Here is an 18,308-nt window from a genome sequence, read left to right as displayed (position 1 = left end):
GCTGAACTGCCTAAGGGCGTGCAGGTCAAGGAACTGTACCCTCTCCAACCAGAGCGCTTGTACTAATCGTAGTGATCCTGATTTGAAAACTTGTCCATCTGCTCGGAACCCGACGGAAGGCAGCATCTGCCATGTTCTCACCGTTCGTCCCCCTCCATGAGATTCGGTCTGACTGAGGTCACTAGCCAATTTCTTGGGTTATTGGAAGCCCGGTAGGTCTTGGGATCTGCATCGAGCACCATCGAGCGTTCATGAGCTTCCGCCTCGCCCGCGGCGTACGCTCTCCAGCTCGAAGATAGAATTCCCCTTTTCTAACCACCCTTTCTGACCTCTACTAAGCTCTTCTGTTGTCTTGCTCTGGCTTGGTGCCGAAGTAGTCGAGCAGTTGCTTGTGAAGAGATACAGTAGGCGCTGCTGCATCATATGTTGCAGCAAACTCGCTCTCCGTACGATGTGAAGCCGCCCGCAGATTCCCACGAGCGTACCAGATCCGCAAATAGTCATTGAACAGTTTGTATCTCATATGCCAACCACCACGTCTATCTAGCAAGGTCATCGTGAAGCCCAGCCAATTGACGTGGAAGTGGACCACATGCTCAAGCTGGGGAACCTGCAATGCTTCGAAGTATGTGTAGAATGCTACGCCAGACTGCTCAACTTCCATAGAGAACTTGCCAGAAGTACAGAAATTGCGGAAGGCGATCTTGTACAGCTGACAAGCCTCATTGTAGACCTGGTGGCACACAAGCAGCAGCGACTTCTCCGGAGCTAATGCCGTGAAAATGTCCATCACCTAGACAGAAAGAAGTCAGTCATACATGAGCACTGCATACAAGCGCCTCAGCAACTGCTGCTGAAATGGAGATGCAGCACGCATGTTTCGAACAGACGGCGTTCACATTCACTCACCTCGTCATCGTGCTGATTTGTGGAGAAGCTTAGCTCGTAGATGTAGTTGCGGAGCTCAGCAGGTAACTTGAGCAAGCGAGAGCCTTTCGCCAACTCGGACTGGCGGGCTTTGGCTCGTGTAGTCGGCGGCATGTCGGAGGCACTAGTTCGAGGTCAGCGAAGGAGATTCTCCGCAACAATCGTGTCATTTCTACCTTGAAAGTGGCGTTTGTGAGTATGGCGTTGTTCTTCTGTGAAAAGACGAGGTATTCGTAGAGTCGGTCGTGGTTGTTGATGTTCAAAGCCGGATGCTTCTAGTCGCAGCAGAAAGCGCAACAAGTGACCGTACCAGCGGAATTGTGACTCCAAGTGTGCTCAAAGTGAATAAGATTAGCGAGAATGATAGCTCACAGGTTAGCATGCATGTGCATGCGCTTCAGATTGGTGTAGCTGGGAAGCACGGCCGAAAGTTTAGGACCCCTGTATCTTCACATGCATCTCGGCACTACCCGCGTTTTATTTACATATTGATCTTCAAAACACGCTTACCAATCAAGAAAAACAGTTTGGTCGCAAGCTAGCGTAATACCAGATTAGCACGACTTGGACAACCCGCAGTGAACGCTCTGCGCAATCAAGATCATAGCGAGTAAATTTCCGGGCATAGCTAGGGAGATTAGGTTGGTCAGTCCGGTTTCTTGGCTGTATCTGGCTTGCCAGGTACAGTTTCTTTTGCTGTGTTGAAGGTTGTGAGGTCGATTCCGAGGAGTGGGAGTGGTTCTGACAAGGAGGCACGTCTAAGCTGTCTTTTTTGCCCTCGGCTTAACCTATGCACACTGTGCAAGGGAGCAACCAACCGACAGCATCACGAGCAAGACTGCTACATGATACCTCCAGAGCTGCAAGACAAGTAGCGAGATAGATCGGCCAAAATTCTCACACCCATGCATCTTCACAGGCATGTCGGCACTACCCGCGCGAGTAACGCCGTTTGTCAATTCCGATGCACAGCTAAAGAAGCCCTCCACCACTTCAACTGCATCAAAAGCCTCGAACAACAAAAATCACCTCGATACACGAGAACTGAACATTCTGCTTGCGCAGGATTACCTCTGCATCTTCGAGTGGCTCGGTATGTCAGTACAGTCCTGGGCATAATTTTGACAACCCCTGTATTTACGCTAACCCCTTCCGGCTATCCATGTCCATCTCAGAAGGTGTTGCTACCTTCAATCTCATTATCCACACACTCACACACGCGCTATCTATCGCCACCATGCCGAAGGGACGCGTCTTTACCGAATTTGAGAAGGGCGAGATGTGGTCTCTTCACAAACACGCCCACTGGCCGCTGCAGCAGATTGCAGACGCCCTTCACACTAACAAAGGCTCTGTCTCTTCAGTAATCTCACGGCTGGAAAGAGTGCCACCTTCCATACCGAAGAAGAGAGGCCCACTACCTGTAATCAACACCTCCAAGCGTCAGCGACTTGTCTATCGAGCCACCACTGATGCCAACAGCCGCCGCCTACGATACGAACAGATTGCCGCGATAGAGGGCATCTTCAGCGACGTCCGGACAGTAAGAGCTGCATTTAAGAAGGAGGGCTTCTCACGATATGTCGCAACACGTAAGCCGTTGTTGACTAAGAAACATAAGGAGGCACGGCTTCGATGGGCAAGGGCTTATATTAAATGGACAGTGGAACAGTGGGCTCAGGTCCTTTGGACAGATGAAGCTTCATTCAGGTGTGGAATATTCGGACAGGTCTATATGACACGCAGGGCAGATGAGGCTTATTACGAACACTGTCTTATAGCACGCTTCCGCAAGTCCTCAGCCTGTATGATATAGGGCTGTATCTCTGCAGATGGACCTATGGAAGTCCATATATTCGAGAAGGGCTCTGTCGACGGTGAGGTGTATCGTAGCCAGATTGTCCCTCTTATCCACACGGCAATTGAGAAGCAGCGAGTGTCAACAGGCTCGCAGGACTGCATTGTTATGCAAGACAACGCCTCAATCCACAAGGCGAAGGCAACGGTGAGTCTATTTAAGGAGAAGGGCCTACACCTTATGGAATGGCCAGCCAATTCACCAGATCTCAACCCTATTGAGAATCTATAGGCTCTTCTTAAGCATAGGGTAGGTGCTCATTTTCCTACAACACGAGATGAGGTAATAGCTGCTATCAAGATTGAATGGGCCAAGCTAACACCTGAGGACATACAACGTATATGCAAGAGTATGCGAGAACGCTGCGAGGCAGTAATAGCCAACAATGGAGGACACACCAGGTGGTGAGCTACGCCAAGCAGTGGATACATCCTTCCTAATGAGGAAAGGTGGAAGAACAGGGGTTGTAAAAACTATGCCCAGGACTGTATCTCCACCTGCCAGCAAAGCTTCACTGACCAGCGAACAGCGCAACACCGCCAACATGACTACCGCAGCACACGGCCTCTTCAAACTACCCGCTGAGTTACGCAACGAGATCTACGGGCTCGTCTTCACCTCCGAGTACCGTGACGCTGATGCGGTAAATCTCCTCACGGCCACACCACCACCCAAGAACTTGCTTCTCACCTGCAAGGCGATCCATTCCGAAGCTGGAAAGCTGTACAAGACATGCTACCAGAGCTTCTGGTCAGAGACGCACTTCGTCCTGTTTCAACGTTCCGGCTACTCGATCCAAAAGGCGCAAATGAAGTCGCTGGGCGCCCTAGATGCCATCGGACTCGACCACATCAGGGATCTGAGGGTGCTCTGGCATGGCGACACCGACAGCTTCCACCAACTCCTAGATTTTAGAGGTGGATGGGTACTCACAGAGCGACGGTTCCCACGTTTGTTCTATCGCTACAAGCCAGGCGGTCCACCCAGTCAACCGATGCGCCTGAGATGGGACATAATCATTAGCGAGGATCAACTGCGCGATGAGTGCGAGAACCACGGATCAGAAGTCACGATGTACGCACAGCTGTGCGATCAACTTTGCTATTGACCCAAGCGCGGGAACAACGTCGGGTCTGGACAGGAAGTAACCGAGTGCGGCGCTGTGAGATGAAGAGGGGCTCTCTGTCAGGCCTTGGCTTCCTGAACATCCGAGAAGTCGTGCTCCGTATCGACCGGCGGCTGCAGAAGTGAAGTACGGTTTCATAGATGAATATGGGTATCATACTAGCGTTTCCAATTCACACATTAGATGACTCACAGACGCTTTCATCGGCGGCCTCCTTGCTAAGCGGCGCCAGCACCATGCGCTGCCATATATGCGGCAAACTGCGCTGGATTCCTCGTCTGGAGGAAAACGGTGCCAGGGCCTTGAAACTTGCAAACGAGACCTTCCCCAGCTGCAAAGTTGCTAACAATGCCACCACTTGCCACTCGCTCCAGAGTGTAGCCACAGTTCCACGCTACCAGATGGCCGTTGTCGACGATGTACTTCTCGTTCTCACGGAGCTGCAGGAATGTCAGTACTTTCGAGCCAATCAAGGAAGACATTGCAACCTACATCTTTGCGAAGTATAGCTCCCATGCTCTGGATCCAGCAAATTCCAACACCACCGAGCTTGTAGACGAACAAGCCTTCACCTGAGAAGATGGCCTTGCTCAAGTTCTGGCTGACATAGTCCTTCGTCACACCCTGCGTCGCAGCCAAGAAGGCATCCTTTCCAACGTTCCAATGCTCACTCCCCGCCAGGCGAATGTTCGTAACGTCTCCAAGTGCGGATGGTGCCAGCAACAGCTCTCCAGGACCGGTGAACAGACTGTGGGACATCTGGCCTCTTGCGATCAACTTCTTCATGCTGAATTTGAAGTCACCTTTGACTGTTATGGTCGGAGACATGGCGATCATGGCACCTGGCTTCACCGTGAGTGGACAACCCATTGCCAGCTGAATCGTGACTATAGTGTTGCTGTCGCGGTGACTAATGCGGTAGGAACCGCCATTGAAGGTCCCAACATCATCCATCGTTGCTTGTGCTCCAGTGAAGTGGCCTGGCGGAGGCGCACCACCTGGCATGCTGGATTGTCGATTGGCATTGAAAGATGCCTGCCTTGGACTTGCTAAAGGCTCGCTGACTTGTACGCGCTCTTTCTGCTTCTCGTTTACATCGGACTCGGCGGGAGGCCCTGGGTAGTATGGTAGCGACTTTGCCTCTGGTGCTGGTGCATTGCTGGCTGCGTTTTGCTGTGGAGAGATCGGGGAGACACTCGGTGGCGGCGCGAAAGTGGGCGGAGGAGCGAATTGCTGCTGCGGCTGGGTTTGTTGTGGTTGAGGAGGTGGAGGAGCGAAGTAGGTCTGGTTGTTGGTAGGAGGAGGGGTGAACTGTTGCTGCCCATCTAGGAGACGGCTAAGCCTGCGTCGCAAAGACATGCTTCGTAGATGTGGTGTATCATACCTTGATCACCTCCACTGGAAGGAGGAGCTGCAAAGCGTTAGGATGGGGCTTCATGAGATAGGCAAGTGCATACTCACGAGGAAAGTACTGTCCTTGAGAAGCCATAACGGTCGCTCTATCCCACTTCTTTCGGTAGCTACGCTTCTGCTTCTTTCCAATCAGACACCCCTTCGTCAACTTTTTTGTCTCCACCTATTACTTCTGGTTGTGCTTTCCGATTGACTCGGTATGAGCAGCCAGCTGCTTTTGGGAGGTAGGCCTTGTATGGACGCAACGATACGATACGAGAGCAGTGGAAGAATGGGAGCGAACGGCTACCCTTTACCTGTTCATCAGCTCATATAAGCTGATCTTGGCCGCAGTGTCGAGGCCTGCTACACTTGCTGTCGTGCCTCCTGCAACACAGCTCCATCAAGCATGATTGGGTGCATGCAGGCGCCCAGGTTGACCCGCCCGAGCGCAGCGCTTAGCCCTGGAACCCTTTGCGTCTACTCGACACAGCCGCAGCACGTGAAGTCGCCGGCTCAAGCAGGGAAGATGGAAAGAAGATCATCTTGATGCTGGTGCCCGTCTGTTGTTGCTGCTGGTCTGGCGAATGCAGAGCGCAGAGGACACCACCGTGCATCGCGGCAGGTGCGGCAGCGATCTCCCCGAAAAGCTGGTCTGAGAGACAGTGCTCGGAAACGCCCATCATGAGTACTTCGCATCATTGGCAATGTGCTCGCTACTACCTTCAGATGCGAAGGTGGTATGATCGCATGCGCATGCCCTGTGCCCGACCAGTCTGCGATTCCGGTCAGCAGCGACGAAATGCAGAGTGCAAAAAGACTGGGACGGTTCAACCTTTCACCGACATCACGTCTCGAGACCACTTGGCGACAACAGGCTCTTGACAACATGGCGACTTGAGCGGCCCATTGCACCCAGTATGAGGTATAACTGTCGAAGCGGTGGCTGTACATTGTCTGATCAGTCCTGGACTGGATGGAAGTGATGCACGGATATTTCTCGACACGTGATGCCAAGGCTTAGCCGGAGTGAGGCTTTCTCGGTAGCGGAGCTGAGTGGACCTCTAGGGATATCGCACAGCAATTGGTGGGCCTCTTTGATCTGGATAACGAGAGAAGACTTCCTTTGCTTCTTTCCCGGATTCACTCATAACCTCCACTCTACACTACCTTCTCGGGGTATCGTCTGTGGCTCCCCAAGCTGTCGGGCAAACCGATGAGTCTGACATTGGCTGGTGAATGCTGTGACTCCACGCTCGAAGGATGCTGGATCTTGCATCGAACTATGCCTATCTGAGACACCGGCAACACATGAACACCGCCGCCTTGACTAAGTTGCTCTGATGTTCCTAAGCCTCAATGTGAGTGAGTCTTCAATGCTGATTTTCATCCTGGCAACTCTCTTTCTTTCCATCCACCTTTGGTGAGTACGAGAACATACTACAGCAACGCTGTCTGTTGCGAAGGCACCGCGGCGAGCTCCAGACGTCCTCAGCTCACCTCATTCGCGCTGAGTCACGCCCAAGGCACAGGGTTCGCGACTTCAAGACAAGCAAGATCTATACAACCGCAAAAATTCAATCGTGCAAGCAGCATATCTTGCCCGCGATACCACTTTCAATGGCCATCCCACAGATGACCGAGGTGCCAACCTACATGGTCTACCGCGACATCCCAGCAGGAGAGCCATTCGACCCAACCTCCCCTTTGCTCTTCTTCCCTCCAAAGGGCTCCGATGAGCTCTTCGATGCTCTGCGCATTGCCTTCCCACTCGTCAAGAGCCACTCCGAGCGAATGCGTGAGGCGGTGATTGGTTTCCTACTCGAGGAGCGCCAGGACGACCAAAGTCAGCAGCCATCTCCAGCCATGACAATGGACACCATGCCAACGACCTGGCCCTCTATGTCTTCAGACTCTGCATCTCTTATGAGCAGCCCGGATACTCTCAACTTTGCGACTCCAGCATCTTTCGCAAATTCCCCACAGCCACATCTGCTCACACGGCAAGCTTCGACAGCGACCTCAAGCCAGCCAAGTCCACCTTCGCTCGACGCCATGACCGGTGTCTTCAGTCTCTCTACATCTGCTCAGCCAAAGCAGCGAGTGAGACGAAAGATGACCGAGGCGGAGAAGGTCGAGTACCGAAAGCGACGCATCGTCAAGGCTTGCGATAAGTGCGCCAAGCGTAAGCGCAAGTGCCCCCATAACCAGGCTGAGATGGAGACCGTCCCCAGCTCCAAGTCCGAATCCAAGGTAACGAAGTCCGTTTCGAAGGGCGCAAAGTCGGCTGCACCACCACCTGTAGCACAACAACAGGCTTTGTTCGACAACTTCGCCTCCGCAGATGACTTCAACTTCGACCCAACCACATTTGGACCATGGGAGGACTTCAATATGTTCGAGGACCCTATGGCTGAAGTGAACATAGACGAGTTCGTCAACTTTGACCAGCAACAGGTTAGTAAAGTCTTCCGGTGGCTGTGCAGTGTACGCTGCGTGTCAGACAGCCGGATATGACGGCTTTCGAGAAGTCAAGCTAACTCTTAAAAGTACGGATCTGATCTGTTTACACCGGATGTCTCCCCTCTTCAGACAGACTGGAATCACGACGACTCCGCTCTCCTCTTCCCATCGCTACCTGCGACAGGAGGTTTCACTCGCGACGGCACAGTACAGCGCCCTACGTCAGAAGATCGACTACACAACGGCGGCCGTAGCGACAACGGTGGTAGTATAGGTGGTAGTGAATCGCCTGAGCTACTGAACAGCTCGTCTGCATCTTCAGATGCGTGGTCTTCGGCGGGAGGCTACGCACGACAAGGCAACCTCCTGAAGAACCAGCAATTCTTGCAGAATGAAGATGCACCACAAGGCGATGAGATATTATGGGAACATCTACGCACTGGCCAATCCGAGCAGCATGTTCCTACGCACACGGCCCATGTGCACAATTCCGAATGCCAAGGTCCATCTTCTCTGGACGACAATACAGTCGGAGTACAGCAGACGAGACGACCTCCGACGTTACCGCAGACGGTATTGAGGCTAATCGGGACTGCTAAGGCTGTGAAGGCATTTGCGAACAGGACAAGTCGCCGCACACCTGCGCTAGATTCCATCTCGCTCGAGAGAGCCTCACTGGCCGTGGCCGACAGTGCCATGAATAGGCGGTCAAGACCGTTGTCCGGCATCTTTGACGGCGCTGCCTATCTCGAGAACAACTTACGAGAAGCTGCTACCGGTCGTACGATTGCTCGCACAGAGCCACAGTACTTTGAGGAGCGCCATGTGAGACGAGAGACGCCTGCCAACATCGATGACAACTTGGCGAATGCGAACCCACGTGCGACCTTCAACCTGAAGCAGTCTCAAATCCAGAAGTCTCAAGGAGCACCTCTTGCTAGAAGCGGCTTTGGTACGACAAGTAATGCCATCGAGCCGACTCTGACATCTACCTCCGTGTCAGTATCGGACAGATCTAAGAGATCTGCAGGCTCAGAAGGAAGGCCACAGCAGGTCGAATCACCTGCCGGACGTAGGGCAGCCAGCCTGACAACCGACATCCAACAGACCCCAGCAGCCTTATCGCTGGGCGAAGGCCTGTCGTCGAATGCGAATGCGTCGTCAGACCTGTACATGGCTCGCAAGCGGGTAACAGCGAATCTGCAACGCTTCACCGAACGCAACGGACTTGCGACTCGGCAGAGCAGGCTCGTTGCCAACGCCGCCAACGCCGGAATCGAGAGCGAATCCGGCTACAAATTCAAGAACAACCCAACCTCCCCAGCCAACGGCGGTGCGTACCTGCGGCTGCAAGAGACGGAAGTGTCACCTTCCATGACCATCGCTCTGAAGCCGATCCACACCCACACGCTCGACCCAAGCATGTACAATTTCGACAGCGCGACGGATCAACACCACAACGTCGAAATGACGAACGTCGCCCAAGCACAAGCAGGTCCGGCCACCACCTCGAAGAAGTCCGCAGCTATCGACAATACCTCGGTCGCCAGCCCAGCGCACCAAGAGCGTCTGAGTGACCACGTCCGCTACCGGGATCACCATGGTAGGGTGGACGAGCGCTCTTCCTCGCACGGCGTCAACGACCACCATGATGTTAGAAACGGAGATCGCGATCTTGTGGATCATGCACGAGATGTGCACCGCTACGAGCTTCGTCCTGACCACACTGATGAGAAGAATCACGACTTCGTTGTGGACCGAACACAAGACGTCGCCATCGTCGAGCGTAATTCCCGCTACAAGCTGCGTCACCCCAGCCACGCTCTCACTGGCGAAGGTTCCTGGACGAACGCAGCTTCCTGCATCGCGATCATCGCGAGCATCATGCTCTTCGCATCGATATCCACATCAGCATCACTATCGACCACGCTCCTCATCCTCGCCCTCGTCTGCCCGCTGCAGACTAGCGATGAGAAGGACGCGTCGCCGGTCCAGTGCACGACGAAGAACAGCTCGTGGCTGCAAGAGCTCCTACCGCACAAGGGCTTCTCCGCGCACAAGCTTGCTGCGAAGGTGCAAGGAGCTGGGACTGCGAATGGAGTGTGGTTGAGAGGGCTGATGTATCCGCATGAGATGGCGTCGTTGCAGAGCGTGCGCGTGTAAAGGGAAGGATGGAAGGAGTGGTGGTTTGGTGCTGCGGTTTAGCGTTTTTTTCTTGCTCCTCTGATTAGAGTATGAGCATTTCGGTGTAGTGTAGCGTGGTATGAAAGAAGAACACACATTCAACAAGCATGATTTCTCACGACTTGATATTCTCAAGTGCAGTCATTGCTGGTGAGCACAGCCTGTCATTCATCCCTACGGCACTCATTCTATCATGACTCGTCCCACAGTCCTTTTCAACGCCTCGCTAATCTCAAATGCCACCATGTATGCAACGATCACGCTGCCTCGGCAGATTCCGCCTTCGGCCTCTCCGCCAATTTCTGCTCTTCCTTCTCTCGCTTCTTCTCAGCTAGCTTCTGCTCCTTTCTCTGACCCTTCGTGAGCTTCCCGTCCTCGCGCACGACCTTCTCAGCAGGGCCGTTGGCTTCGCTCTTGACTTCGCTCATGGGATGCGTTGGGTTGGGGTTACCCTTGAACTCGAGCTTTCGTGGTTTCATGAACTCGCGCATGACTTCGTCCGTCACTTGACTCCTCTTCTCCTGGAAAGATGTAACGAACTTTTGAAGCTCCTCGATGCAGCGCTTCTTCATGTCACCGGTGAGGAGGTCGCCGCTGCGATAGCGCGTGGCGAGGTCTTCGAGCTCTGCGTCATCCTCGAGGAAGTAGGAGAGGTAGGTGTAGGCCACGTCGATGTCTGGATTGCCACCGTATTGGCGATGCTCCTCAAGAGTCTCCCGACCACCAGAGAACGCATGACTGTTGATTTTCTTCTTGATCTGGTTGGCAGTGTCGGACATGAAGATGGCGGAGTTCGCATCAGAGGCACTCATTTTGCCACCAGGACCTTGAAGAGCAGTCAGGAACTTGGAGAGGATAAGTGTAGTCTTTGGGTGTGGGTGTGTCATGCGAGGACATCTGTCTCGCACCATTCGGAAGTATGGTTCCTGGTCGATGGCGCAGGGAATGAGACATGGGATGTCTGCAAGAGCCTTGTGTCGCCTCAAACCTTTTGGATCTGGGTTGATGTGACTGTAGTTTGCGTAGCCGAACAGCTCGGGATACGAGGATGGGAAGGCAGCGACACACTGCTTCGCAGCATATGCTACCATGCCAATGTTCGTCTCTCCTTTGTGTCCGAATGCACCGGTAGCTTGACTCAGTGTGACTAACGACTCGAACTCGGAGACGTTCCAGTAGAAGTGGCCACCCACATACTCGTAGTCGGTGTATATGAAGGTCTTCTTGGGATCGAAGCCTAACGCTATTATGTCCTTGATGTTCTGGTGCGCAAAGTCCAGGAAGTCCTCTACTGCCTTGCCCTTCTCTTGTCTGCCGTCGTTCTTCTGTCGTGTGTAAAGATACTTTTCATCATCCGTCAACATAATGACCAGAGGCACGTCAAACATCTCTTGAATCTGCTTGGTGAAGAGGAAGGGCACGGTGTGACCCAAGTGCATGCTGCCGCTGGAGGGACCTCGCCCGGTGTAGAGCATGAATGTGCCATGTTTCTCGTAGACGTCGAGGAGCTTGTCGAAGTCTCGGTGGGAGAAGAACAGCTTCCTGCGCATCAATCGGTGTGGCTTCTTGCCTGTGACTTGCTCGAATCGCTCGAGGTGTTCTTCGGTGAGCTTTTGCACGCCGAACTGTTGGATGAGGCGATCGTAGTCGATGGCTTTCGCGTTGCCCTGTTCGTCGACGCCGCCAGAAACATTGTAGGGATCGATCTGCTGTTCCGACTGTGGCAGTGTTGTGCGAACATCAATGGCATTCTTGACTTCGGGTGGTGCTCCCACGCCTTCTTCCGCCATGATGTGCGTTATCTTGTCCGATTACCGGTCGTCTTTGTTTTGCAGGAGTGTAGCGAATTGTTGGAAGGTTGATCTCTCTATGCTTGTTTCCCAAGATTGCCGTCTGTGGCTCATACAATGCTGTCTCGTGTGACTCGACCAAATGTTCACCAATGCGAAACACTGCAGCCCGCCGTCCCACTCGGACATCGGCGTTCGAACCATTCCGCGCCCGACTTCTCTTGTTCGCTTCCAACTTCCCTGCGCTTCTCCGCAACTCCGCTGACTTGTTGCATGACCACTCGAGCCAGTGTCGTGTGCTGCCTCTCCTCATCGTGCGACATACATCAAGACTTCAGTCTCACCACTCCATCTCAACCCCCACACGCGTCATTGCACGGTGATGGGCTTGACCGACAAGACGAGGTAGCACGTCGCAATGGTCAAATTTTACAGCAGCAACTACTCCTACGACTACGGCTTCGGTGCCGTCTCCTTGGCCTACTTTCTGCGATACCCAAACCCATACAGCAGGCATGTTGCATCCACCGACGTCATCGATAGACACTACGATCCCGAGACTCAACGATTGACGACCACTCGACTGCATCTGAAGAAGAGCCGCTTGCCGCCAGGTGTGCTCAAGCTTCTGCCGAAGAAAGACGTAGGCGCCAATGATGATGGTAGCACGCAGAGCTTCATCCTGGAGAACAGCGTAGTGGATGTAAAGGAGGGTTGGATGCAGACCGAGAGCCGCAATCTGGACTGGAACAACGTCCTTTCAGTCATTGAGCGACACACCTACCAGCGGCCAGCGTTCAAAAATGCCGCTGGTGACGAACTATTCGCCGCTCCAGGTGTCGCACTACCCAAGGAGGAGGAAAGGACGGATGTCGCAGTCAGCGTCACACTCAAGAGCAGGATCGGCGAGCAGATTCGCAAGCGGAGGGAACGCTGGGGACAGCAGGCAACAGCAGCCTCAGTCGGTGGCGAAATGTCCAACGTTGAGGAGGACCCTGTGAAACAGAGTTGGTTCAACAGCTGGACTTCTGGAGCCATACGATCTGCGATCGAAACCATTTCCCTGCAGCGCGCTGAAAAGAGCCAGCCCAAGGCAAAGAAAGGCATGACCGTGGTCCTAGCTCGCCTGCAAAAAGGAGGCATCCAGGCTGTACTCGAGGGGATGCGAAACGATCGTGAGATCTTGCTGTGAGCAACACCATCGACAGCAAATGTGTACTATCTACGAAAATCGTCTTTCAGCGAGGTGTTGGCAGGGATGGCTGGAGTTGGGAGTTGTAGCTGAGCTTTTACTTCGAAAATGTACCTTTCGGACGGTTTGAAGGAGTATGTGATGATTAGGACGTGTAGATAGCAGCAGAGGCCCCAAGCCTGAGAAGGAAGACCTCTCCACTACAATCATTGACTGATGAGCATCAAGTTTCCATGTCTCGACATTCCTGGTCTGTCAGCTGCATGTCACTGAGGGAGAGCATCATTTTCTGCCTTTCGTTTGCTGCAAAGCCCTCCATAGGCATGTGATCGCCCAGTGCATTGCTCTACACTCGAGTCGGCTACAAGAGGTCATGGTAGTAGTCACGTTGTGGGAGTAGATGGTCCGCACGTCATTCGCTGGGCACAGGCACGAGAGAAAGCACGCTAGTGACCTCCGAAGCTTTGGCCTTCTACTTTCTCTACTCTCACTCCCCACAACCCAACTCCTGCTTGACAACTTCCACTTCTTCACGCGCCATACACGTCCTGGACCATCGACAATTGGCCAGGCATCATCGGGCATCCTCTCAACACCCCATACAGACGCGATCAGAAATATTAAAACGCGATTGTCAACAGCCATTCGCCCTGCGAGGGAGGCCTGTGAACAGCAACGCGGCGCGCCAGGCGCAGTCCACATACAACTCCAAGGCCACACCGAGTAGAACACCACTATGAACGGCGACTCGGCCCCCGGTGTCGGTGACGGCAGTATGCCTGACCAGATGATGGTCGACACCCCCGACTACACCGATTCAGAATCCAATCCCACAGGCGCAAACAGCGTCGCAGGCGACATTGCAGATGGCCGGAAGAAGCGGTGGGAGGGCAACGCTCTCCGCAAGAGCATGTTTGGCAAGAAGCACGACCGACTCGGCGACAGCAAGGAGGACGACTCGATCAAGCGATTCCGATATCTGCTCGGCCTGACTGACCTCTTCCGCCATTTCATCGATACAAACCCCGACCCAAAGATCCGCGACATCATGGCTGAAATTGATCGTCAAGATGCAGAGGACGAGAAGGCTGCTCAGGCGGGCAACAAGCGGAAAGGCGGCGCAGATGGCGGCAGGAGGCGACGAACAGAAAAGGAAGAAGATGCCGAACTGCTTCGTCAAGGGAAGCAGGAAGGCAAAGCCGAGCACACCGTCTTCCGCGAGAGTCCGAGCTACATCCAAGGCGGCGAGATGAGGGATTACCAGGTTGCAGGCCTCAACTGGCTGATCAGCTTGCATGAGAATGGTATTTCCGGTATCCTCGCAGACGAGATGGGTCTGGGCAAGACGCTGCAGACGATCAGTTTCCTTGGTTATCTGCGCTTTGTCCAAGACATCACTGGCCCACACTTGGTTGTCGTGCCAAAGTCGACCCTCGATAACTGGAAGCGCGAGTTCGCGAAGTGGATTCCAGAGATTACCATACTTGTTCTTCAAGGTGCAAAGGAGGAACGACACGAGCTCATCAACGACCGTTTAATCGACGAGAAGTTTGATGTGTGCATCACATCGTACGAGATGATCCTGCGTGAGAAGAGCCACTTGAAGAAGTTCGCCTGGGAATACATCATCATCGATGAAGCTCACAGGATCAAGAACGAGGAGTCATCACTCGCACAGATTATCCGTGTCTTCAACTCGAGAAATCGACTTCTCATTACCGGTACGCCACTCCAAAACAACCTGCACGAACTGTGGGCACTGCTCAACTTCCTCCTTCCTGACGTCTTCGGTGACTCGGAAGCCTTCGACCAGTGGTTCAACAACCAAGACGCCGACCAGGATGCCGTTGTTCAGCAACTTCACCGTGTTCTCCGACCTTTCCTGCTTCGTCGTGTCAAGAGCGACGTGGAGAAGAGCTTGTTGCCAAAGAAGGAGATCAACTTGTATGTTGGCATGAGCGAGATGCAGATCAAGTGGTACAAGAACATCCTGGAAAAGGACATTGATGCTGTCAATGGCGCCGCGGGCAAGAAGGAGAGCAAGACCCGACTGCTCAATATCGTCATGCAGCTGCGAAAGTGCTGTAATCATCCTTACCTTTTCGATGGCGCAGAGCCAGGACCTCCCTACACAACTGACGAACATTTGGTCGACAATGCTGCGAAGATGGTCATGCTCGACAAGCTTCTGAAGCGACTGAAAGCAGACGGCAGCCGAGTCTTGATCTTTTCGCAGATGTCGCGTGTACTGGACATCCTCGAGGACTACTCCGTCTTTCGAGGATACCAGTACTGTCGTATAGATGGATCTACTGCCCACGAGGACCGCATTGCGGCGATCGACGACTACAACAAAGAGAACTCGGAGAAGTTCCTCTTCCTGCTCACTACTCGTGCGGGTGGTCTGGGCATCAACCTGACCTCTGCAGACATTGTCGTTTTGTTCGACTCCGACTGGAATCCACAAGCTGACCTGCAGGCCATGGATCGTGCGCATCGTATCGGTCAGACCAAGCAAGTCAAGGTCTTCCGTTTCATCACCGAGCACGCTATTGAGGAGAAAGTCCTTGAGCGCGCCGCTCAGAAGCTTCGACTCGATCAGCTCGTGATCCAGCAAGGCCGTGCCCAGCAACAGGCCAAGCAAGCCGCATCGAAAGATGAGCTGCTTGGCATGATTCAGCACGGTGCCGAGACCATCTTCGAAAACAAGGATGGCTTTGGCGCATTCGGTAAGGGTGGTCAAGGTGATGAAGATGAGCTCGAGGAGATTTTGCGCAAGGGCGAGGAGCGGACGAAGGAGATGAACACCAAGTACGAGAAGCTCGGCTTGGACGATCTCCAAAAGTTCACCTCAGAGGCCGGCACCTACGAGTGGAACGGTGAGAACTTCATCAACCGCAAGAAGGAGATCGGGTTGAACTGGATCAATCCATCGAAGCGTGAGCGCAAGGAGCAGTCCTACTCCATGGACAAGTACTACCGCAACGCATTGATGACTGGTGGACCTCGTCCTGAGCCGAAGCCAAAGGTACCACGAGCACCCAAGCAGATGGCTATGCATGACTACCAATTCTTCTCGCCACGCCTCGGAGACCTACAAGACAAGGAGACTGCCTACTTCCGCAAGGAAAACGGCATCAAGGCGCCGCTTGCAGATGGCGACGAGGATACACTCGACCAGCGCCTACAAGATCAAGAGCTCGAGCAGAGCGTCATCGATAAGGCCGAACCACTGACCGAGGAAGAGATCGCCGAGAAGGATCAGCTTGCGGAAGATGGATTCGGTGACTGGAACAAGCGTGACTTCCAACAATTCGTCAACGGAAGTGCCAAGTACGGACGTCACGACTACGATGCGATCGCTCTTGAGGTCGATAGCAAAGACCCCAAGGAGGTCAAGGAGTATGCCAAGGTCTTCTGGAAGCGTCACAAGGAGATCGCCAATTGGGAAAAGCACATTGCGGCGATCAAGGAGGGCGAGCAGCGTGCGCAGCGTGTGATAGAGCAACGCGAGATGCTGAAGAAGAAGCTGGCCATGTACCGGGTCCCGCTCCAGCAACTCAAGCTGAACTACACTGTCTCGACCACGAACAAGAAGGTTTACACCGAGGAGGAAGACCGATTCCTTCTAGTGATGCTCAACAAGTACGGCATCGACACGGAAGGCCTGTACGAGAAGCTTCGTGACGAGATCCGGGAGTCACCACTGTTCCGCTTTGACTGGTTCTTCTTGTCAAGGACGCCACAGGAGCTTGGCAGGCGTTGTCAGACCTTGATCACGACTGTGACGAGGGAGATGGAAGGTGGCAAGGAGAACAAGCGTGCCGCCGAAGAGGATGAAGACGAGGAAGATGCTCCAGCGCCGAAGAAGGGCAAGACTGCCAGGACATCACTTGGTCTTGGTAGTGCCAAGGTAAGTCGCTTCGAAGTCGTCAGGTTTGACCGTCACTAACATACATTGCAGAACAAGGCCGTCAACGGCGCAAAGGGTACACCAAACGGTACTTCTCGTGCTGCTAGTGTCGACACGACCGCCTCTGGTGGTGCTTCAAAGGCGAAGGGCAGAGCACCTCGCAAGAAGTAGATTGATCGTTGGTGACTCAGAGCTGCGGCGTTTGGTACGATGCGGTGGTTCATAGCAGCGGCGCTTGGGCCCGGCAAAAGGTGTCACGGCGTGCGGTGTAATGATGGTATGCTTGAGACTGAGTATTTTATTCCCCGTTGCATGAAGATAGACTATGCTCAGCGCAGCAGTCCGAGCTATCGAAAGTATGAATATTTTCCAGAGTCTAGTCAGGCTGTGTTCCTCCGGAACCTTTCCACGTATAATAACTCAGCGCAACACGGTCTGGTCAACATCGCTCGTCTCGCTCGGATACGTCAAGAACCCAAGAGCCAAACCAATACACCACCCTGGTGCCATAAACATCCACCAGCCATCAACCGTATGCGGCATTCCCGCGAACAACACATGCAGAATCCCGCCAAGCACTGTGATGAAAATCGCCTTCCACACCGCATACGCCACATGCTCCTTGGTCACATCGCCTCTTGTATCAAATCCAGAGCAGAACCCGATAACAGCACCCCAGGTAGCTATTATAATCCCAAGAATTCCTCCACCCACCACAGCTACCACTTCAAGGGATCGCCAAGGATGAACCGTTGTCCGCGTCCAGTAGAGGACATACGCGGAAAGAACGGCGGCACCGAATAAGAGACACGCTCCCGTAACGAGTTCGGCATTCAGACGACGAATGTTGCGCAATAGACCTCGTGGTCCCACGGGTTTTGTGCGGAGCCATACAGTGAGGAGGCTCGTTGGGCGCTTGGTCGGTAGTGGATTTTGGGGAGCGTCCTCTTCCTCTTCCCCTTCCTCGTGGTTGAGAAGGCGATCATTTTCGTCATCCACAGGGTCGAAGTGGGTTTCACCCACAGGGTCGGAGTGGTTTTGAGGCGCGGAGTGGGCTGCTGGTGGCGTGGAGGGCTGGCCGCTTTCGAGATCGCGATTTTGCATAATCGAGGCAAGGAACTGTGAATAGATGCTTCGGAATGCTGATCGGATAGGTCGAATGAGCTTGGCTGCGAGCATGGTGGAAGATGGTGGGAATGAGGCGAAGTGGGTGGTAGTCTGAGGACAGCAGCTGTCTAGGTATCCATACCGCTTTGTACCTGCCTTCGAGTGGTTGTCATTGGAAGGTTGTTTCGAAAGGAAAGAGCGGTACTTCTGCCTAATGTCAGAAACAACTACACGAGTGAGGAGTGCTGCACATGTAAGCTTGTGATAAAACACTGTAAGCTTGTAGACAACCTGCAATGTGACTGCTCTCATTCTCAATCGCTAGTGCTATGCTATCGCTGATATTCAATCTCACT

General features: G+C 53.5%; 8 protein-coding genes across 8 annotated transcripts; 4 read left to right on the top strand and 4 right to left on the bottom strand.

Moving 5' to 3' along the window:
- Positions 1 to 334: 334 nt before the first annotated feature.
- On the bottom strand, positions 335 to 1,041 carry CLAFUR5_11919 (uncharacterized protein; the record flags this gene model as incomplete). The annotated part of the gene is made up of 2 exons (XM_047911067.1): positions 335 to 793; positions 910 to 1,041. The coding sequence occupies 2 exons, from the start codon at positions 1,039 to 1,041 to the stop codon at positions 335 to 337; spliced, it is 591 nt and encodes a 196-aa protein (XP_047767132.1).
- Positions 1,042 to 3,329: 2,288 nt separating this feature from the next.
- Positions 3,330 to 3,893, top strand: CLAFUR5_11918 (uncharacterized protein; the record flags this gene model as incomplete). Its single annotated transcript, XM_047911066.1, has 1 exon — positions 3,330 to 3,893. One exon carries the CDS (start codon positions 3,330 to 3,332, stop codon positions 3,891 to 3,893), a length of 564 nt encoding a protein of 187 aa, XP_047767131.1.
- Positions 3,894 to 4,129: 236 nt separating this feature from the next.
- Positions 4,130 to 5,400, bottom strand: CLAFUR5_11917 (uncharacterized protein; the record flags this gene model as incomplete). The annotated part of the gene is made up of 4 exons (XM_047911065.1): positions 4,130 to 4,351; positions 4,404 to 5,236; positions 5,296 to 5,322; positions 5,373 to 5,400. 4 exons carry the CDS (start codon positions 5,398 to 5,400, stop codon positions 4,130 to 4,132), a joined length of 1,110 nt encoding a protein of 369 aa, XP_047767134.1.
- Positions 5,401 to 6,923: 1,523 nt separating this feature from the next.
- Positions 6,924 to 9,929, top strand: CLAFUR5_11916 (uncharacterized protein; the record flags this gene model as incomplete). Its single annotated transcript, XM_047911064.1, has 2 exons — positions 6,924 to 7,760; positions 7,854 to 9,929. 2 exons carry the CDS (start codon positions 6,924 to 6,926, stop codon positions 9,927 to 9,929), a joined length of 2,913 nt encoding a protein of 970 aa, XP_047767133.1.
- Positions 9,930 to 10,207: 278 nt separating this feature from the next.
- On the bottom strand, positions 10,208 to 11,740 carry CLAFUR5_11915 (Tryptophan--tRNA ligase, cytoplasmic; the record flags this gene model as incomplete). Its single annotated transcript, XM_047911063.1, has 1 exon — positions 10,208 to 11,740. The coding sequence occupies one exon, from the start codon at positions 11,738 to 11,740 to the stop codon at positions 10,208 to 10,210; it is 1,533 nt and encodes a 510-aa protein (XP_047767136.1).
- Positions 11,741 to 12,158: 418 nt separating this feature from the next.
- CLAFUR5_11914 (uncharacterized protein) lies at positions 12,159 to 12,932 on the top strand (the record flags this gene model as incomplete). Its single annotated transcript, XM_047911062.1, has 1 exon — positions 12,159 to 12,932. The coding sequence occupies one exon, from the start codon at positions 12,159 to 12,161 to the stop codon at positions 12,930 to 12,932; it is 774 nt and encodes a 257-aa protein (XP_047767135.1).
- A 736-nt stretch (positions 12,933 to 13,668) lies between these two features.
- On the top strand, positions 13,669 to 17,016 carry CLAFUR5_11913 (ISWI chromatin-remodeling complex ATPase ISW2; the record flags this gene model as incomplete). The annotated part of the gene is made up of 2 exons (XM_047911061.1): positions 13,669 to 16,845; positions 16,897 to 17,016. 2 exons carry the CDS (start codon positions 13,669 to 13,671, stop codon positions 17,014 to 17,016), a joined length of 3,297 nt encoding a protein of 1,098 aa, XP_047767053.1.
- A 249-nt stretch (positions 17,017 to 17,265) lies between these two features.
- On the bottom strand, positions 17,266 to 18,024 carry CLAFUR5_11912 (uncharacterized protein; the record flags this gene model as incomplete). Its single annotated transcript, XM_047911060.1, has 1 exon — positions 17,266 to 18,024. The coding sequence occupies one exon, from the start codon at positions 18,022 to 18,024 to the stop codon at positions 17,266 to 17,268; it is 759 nt and encodes a 252-aa protein (XP_047767137.1).
- Between the last annotated feature and the right edge of the window lie 284 nt (positions 18,025 to 18,308).

Source organism: Fulvia fulva, chromosome 10 (assembly GCF_020509005.1).
Source record: "Fulvia fulva chromosome 10, complete sequence".
Taxonomy (NCBI): Eukaryota; Fungi; Ascomycota; class Dothideomycetes; order Mycosphaerellales; family Mycosphaerellaceae; genus Fulvia; species Fulvia fulva.
This window is presented reverse-complemented; position numbering and strand designations above follow the sequence as displayed.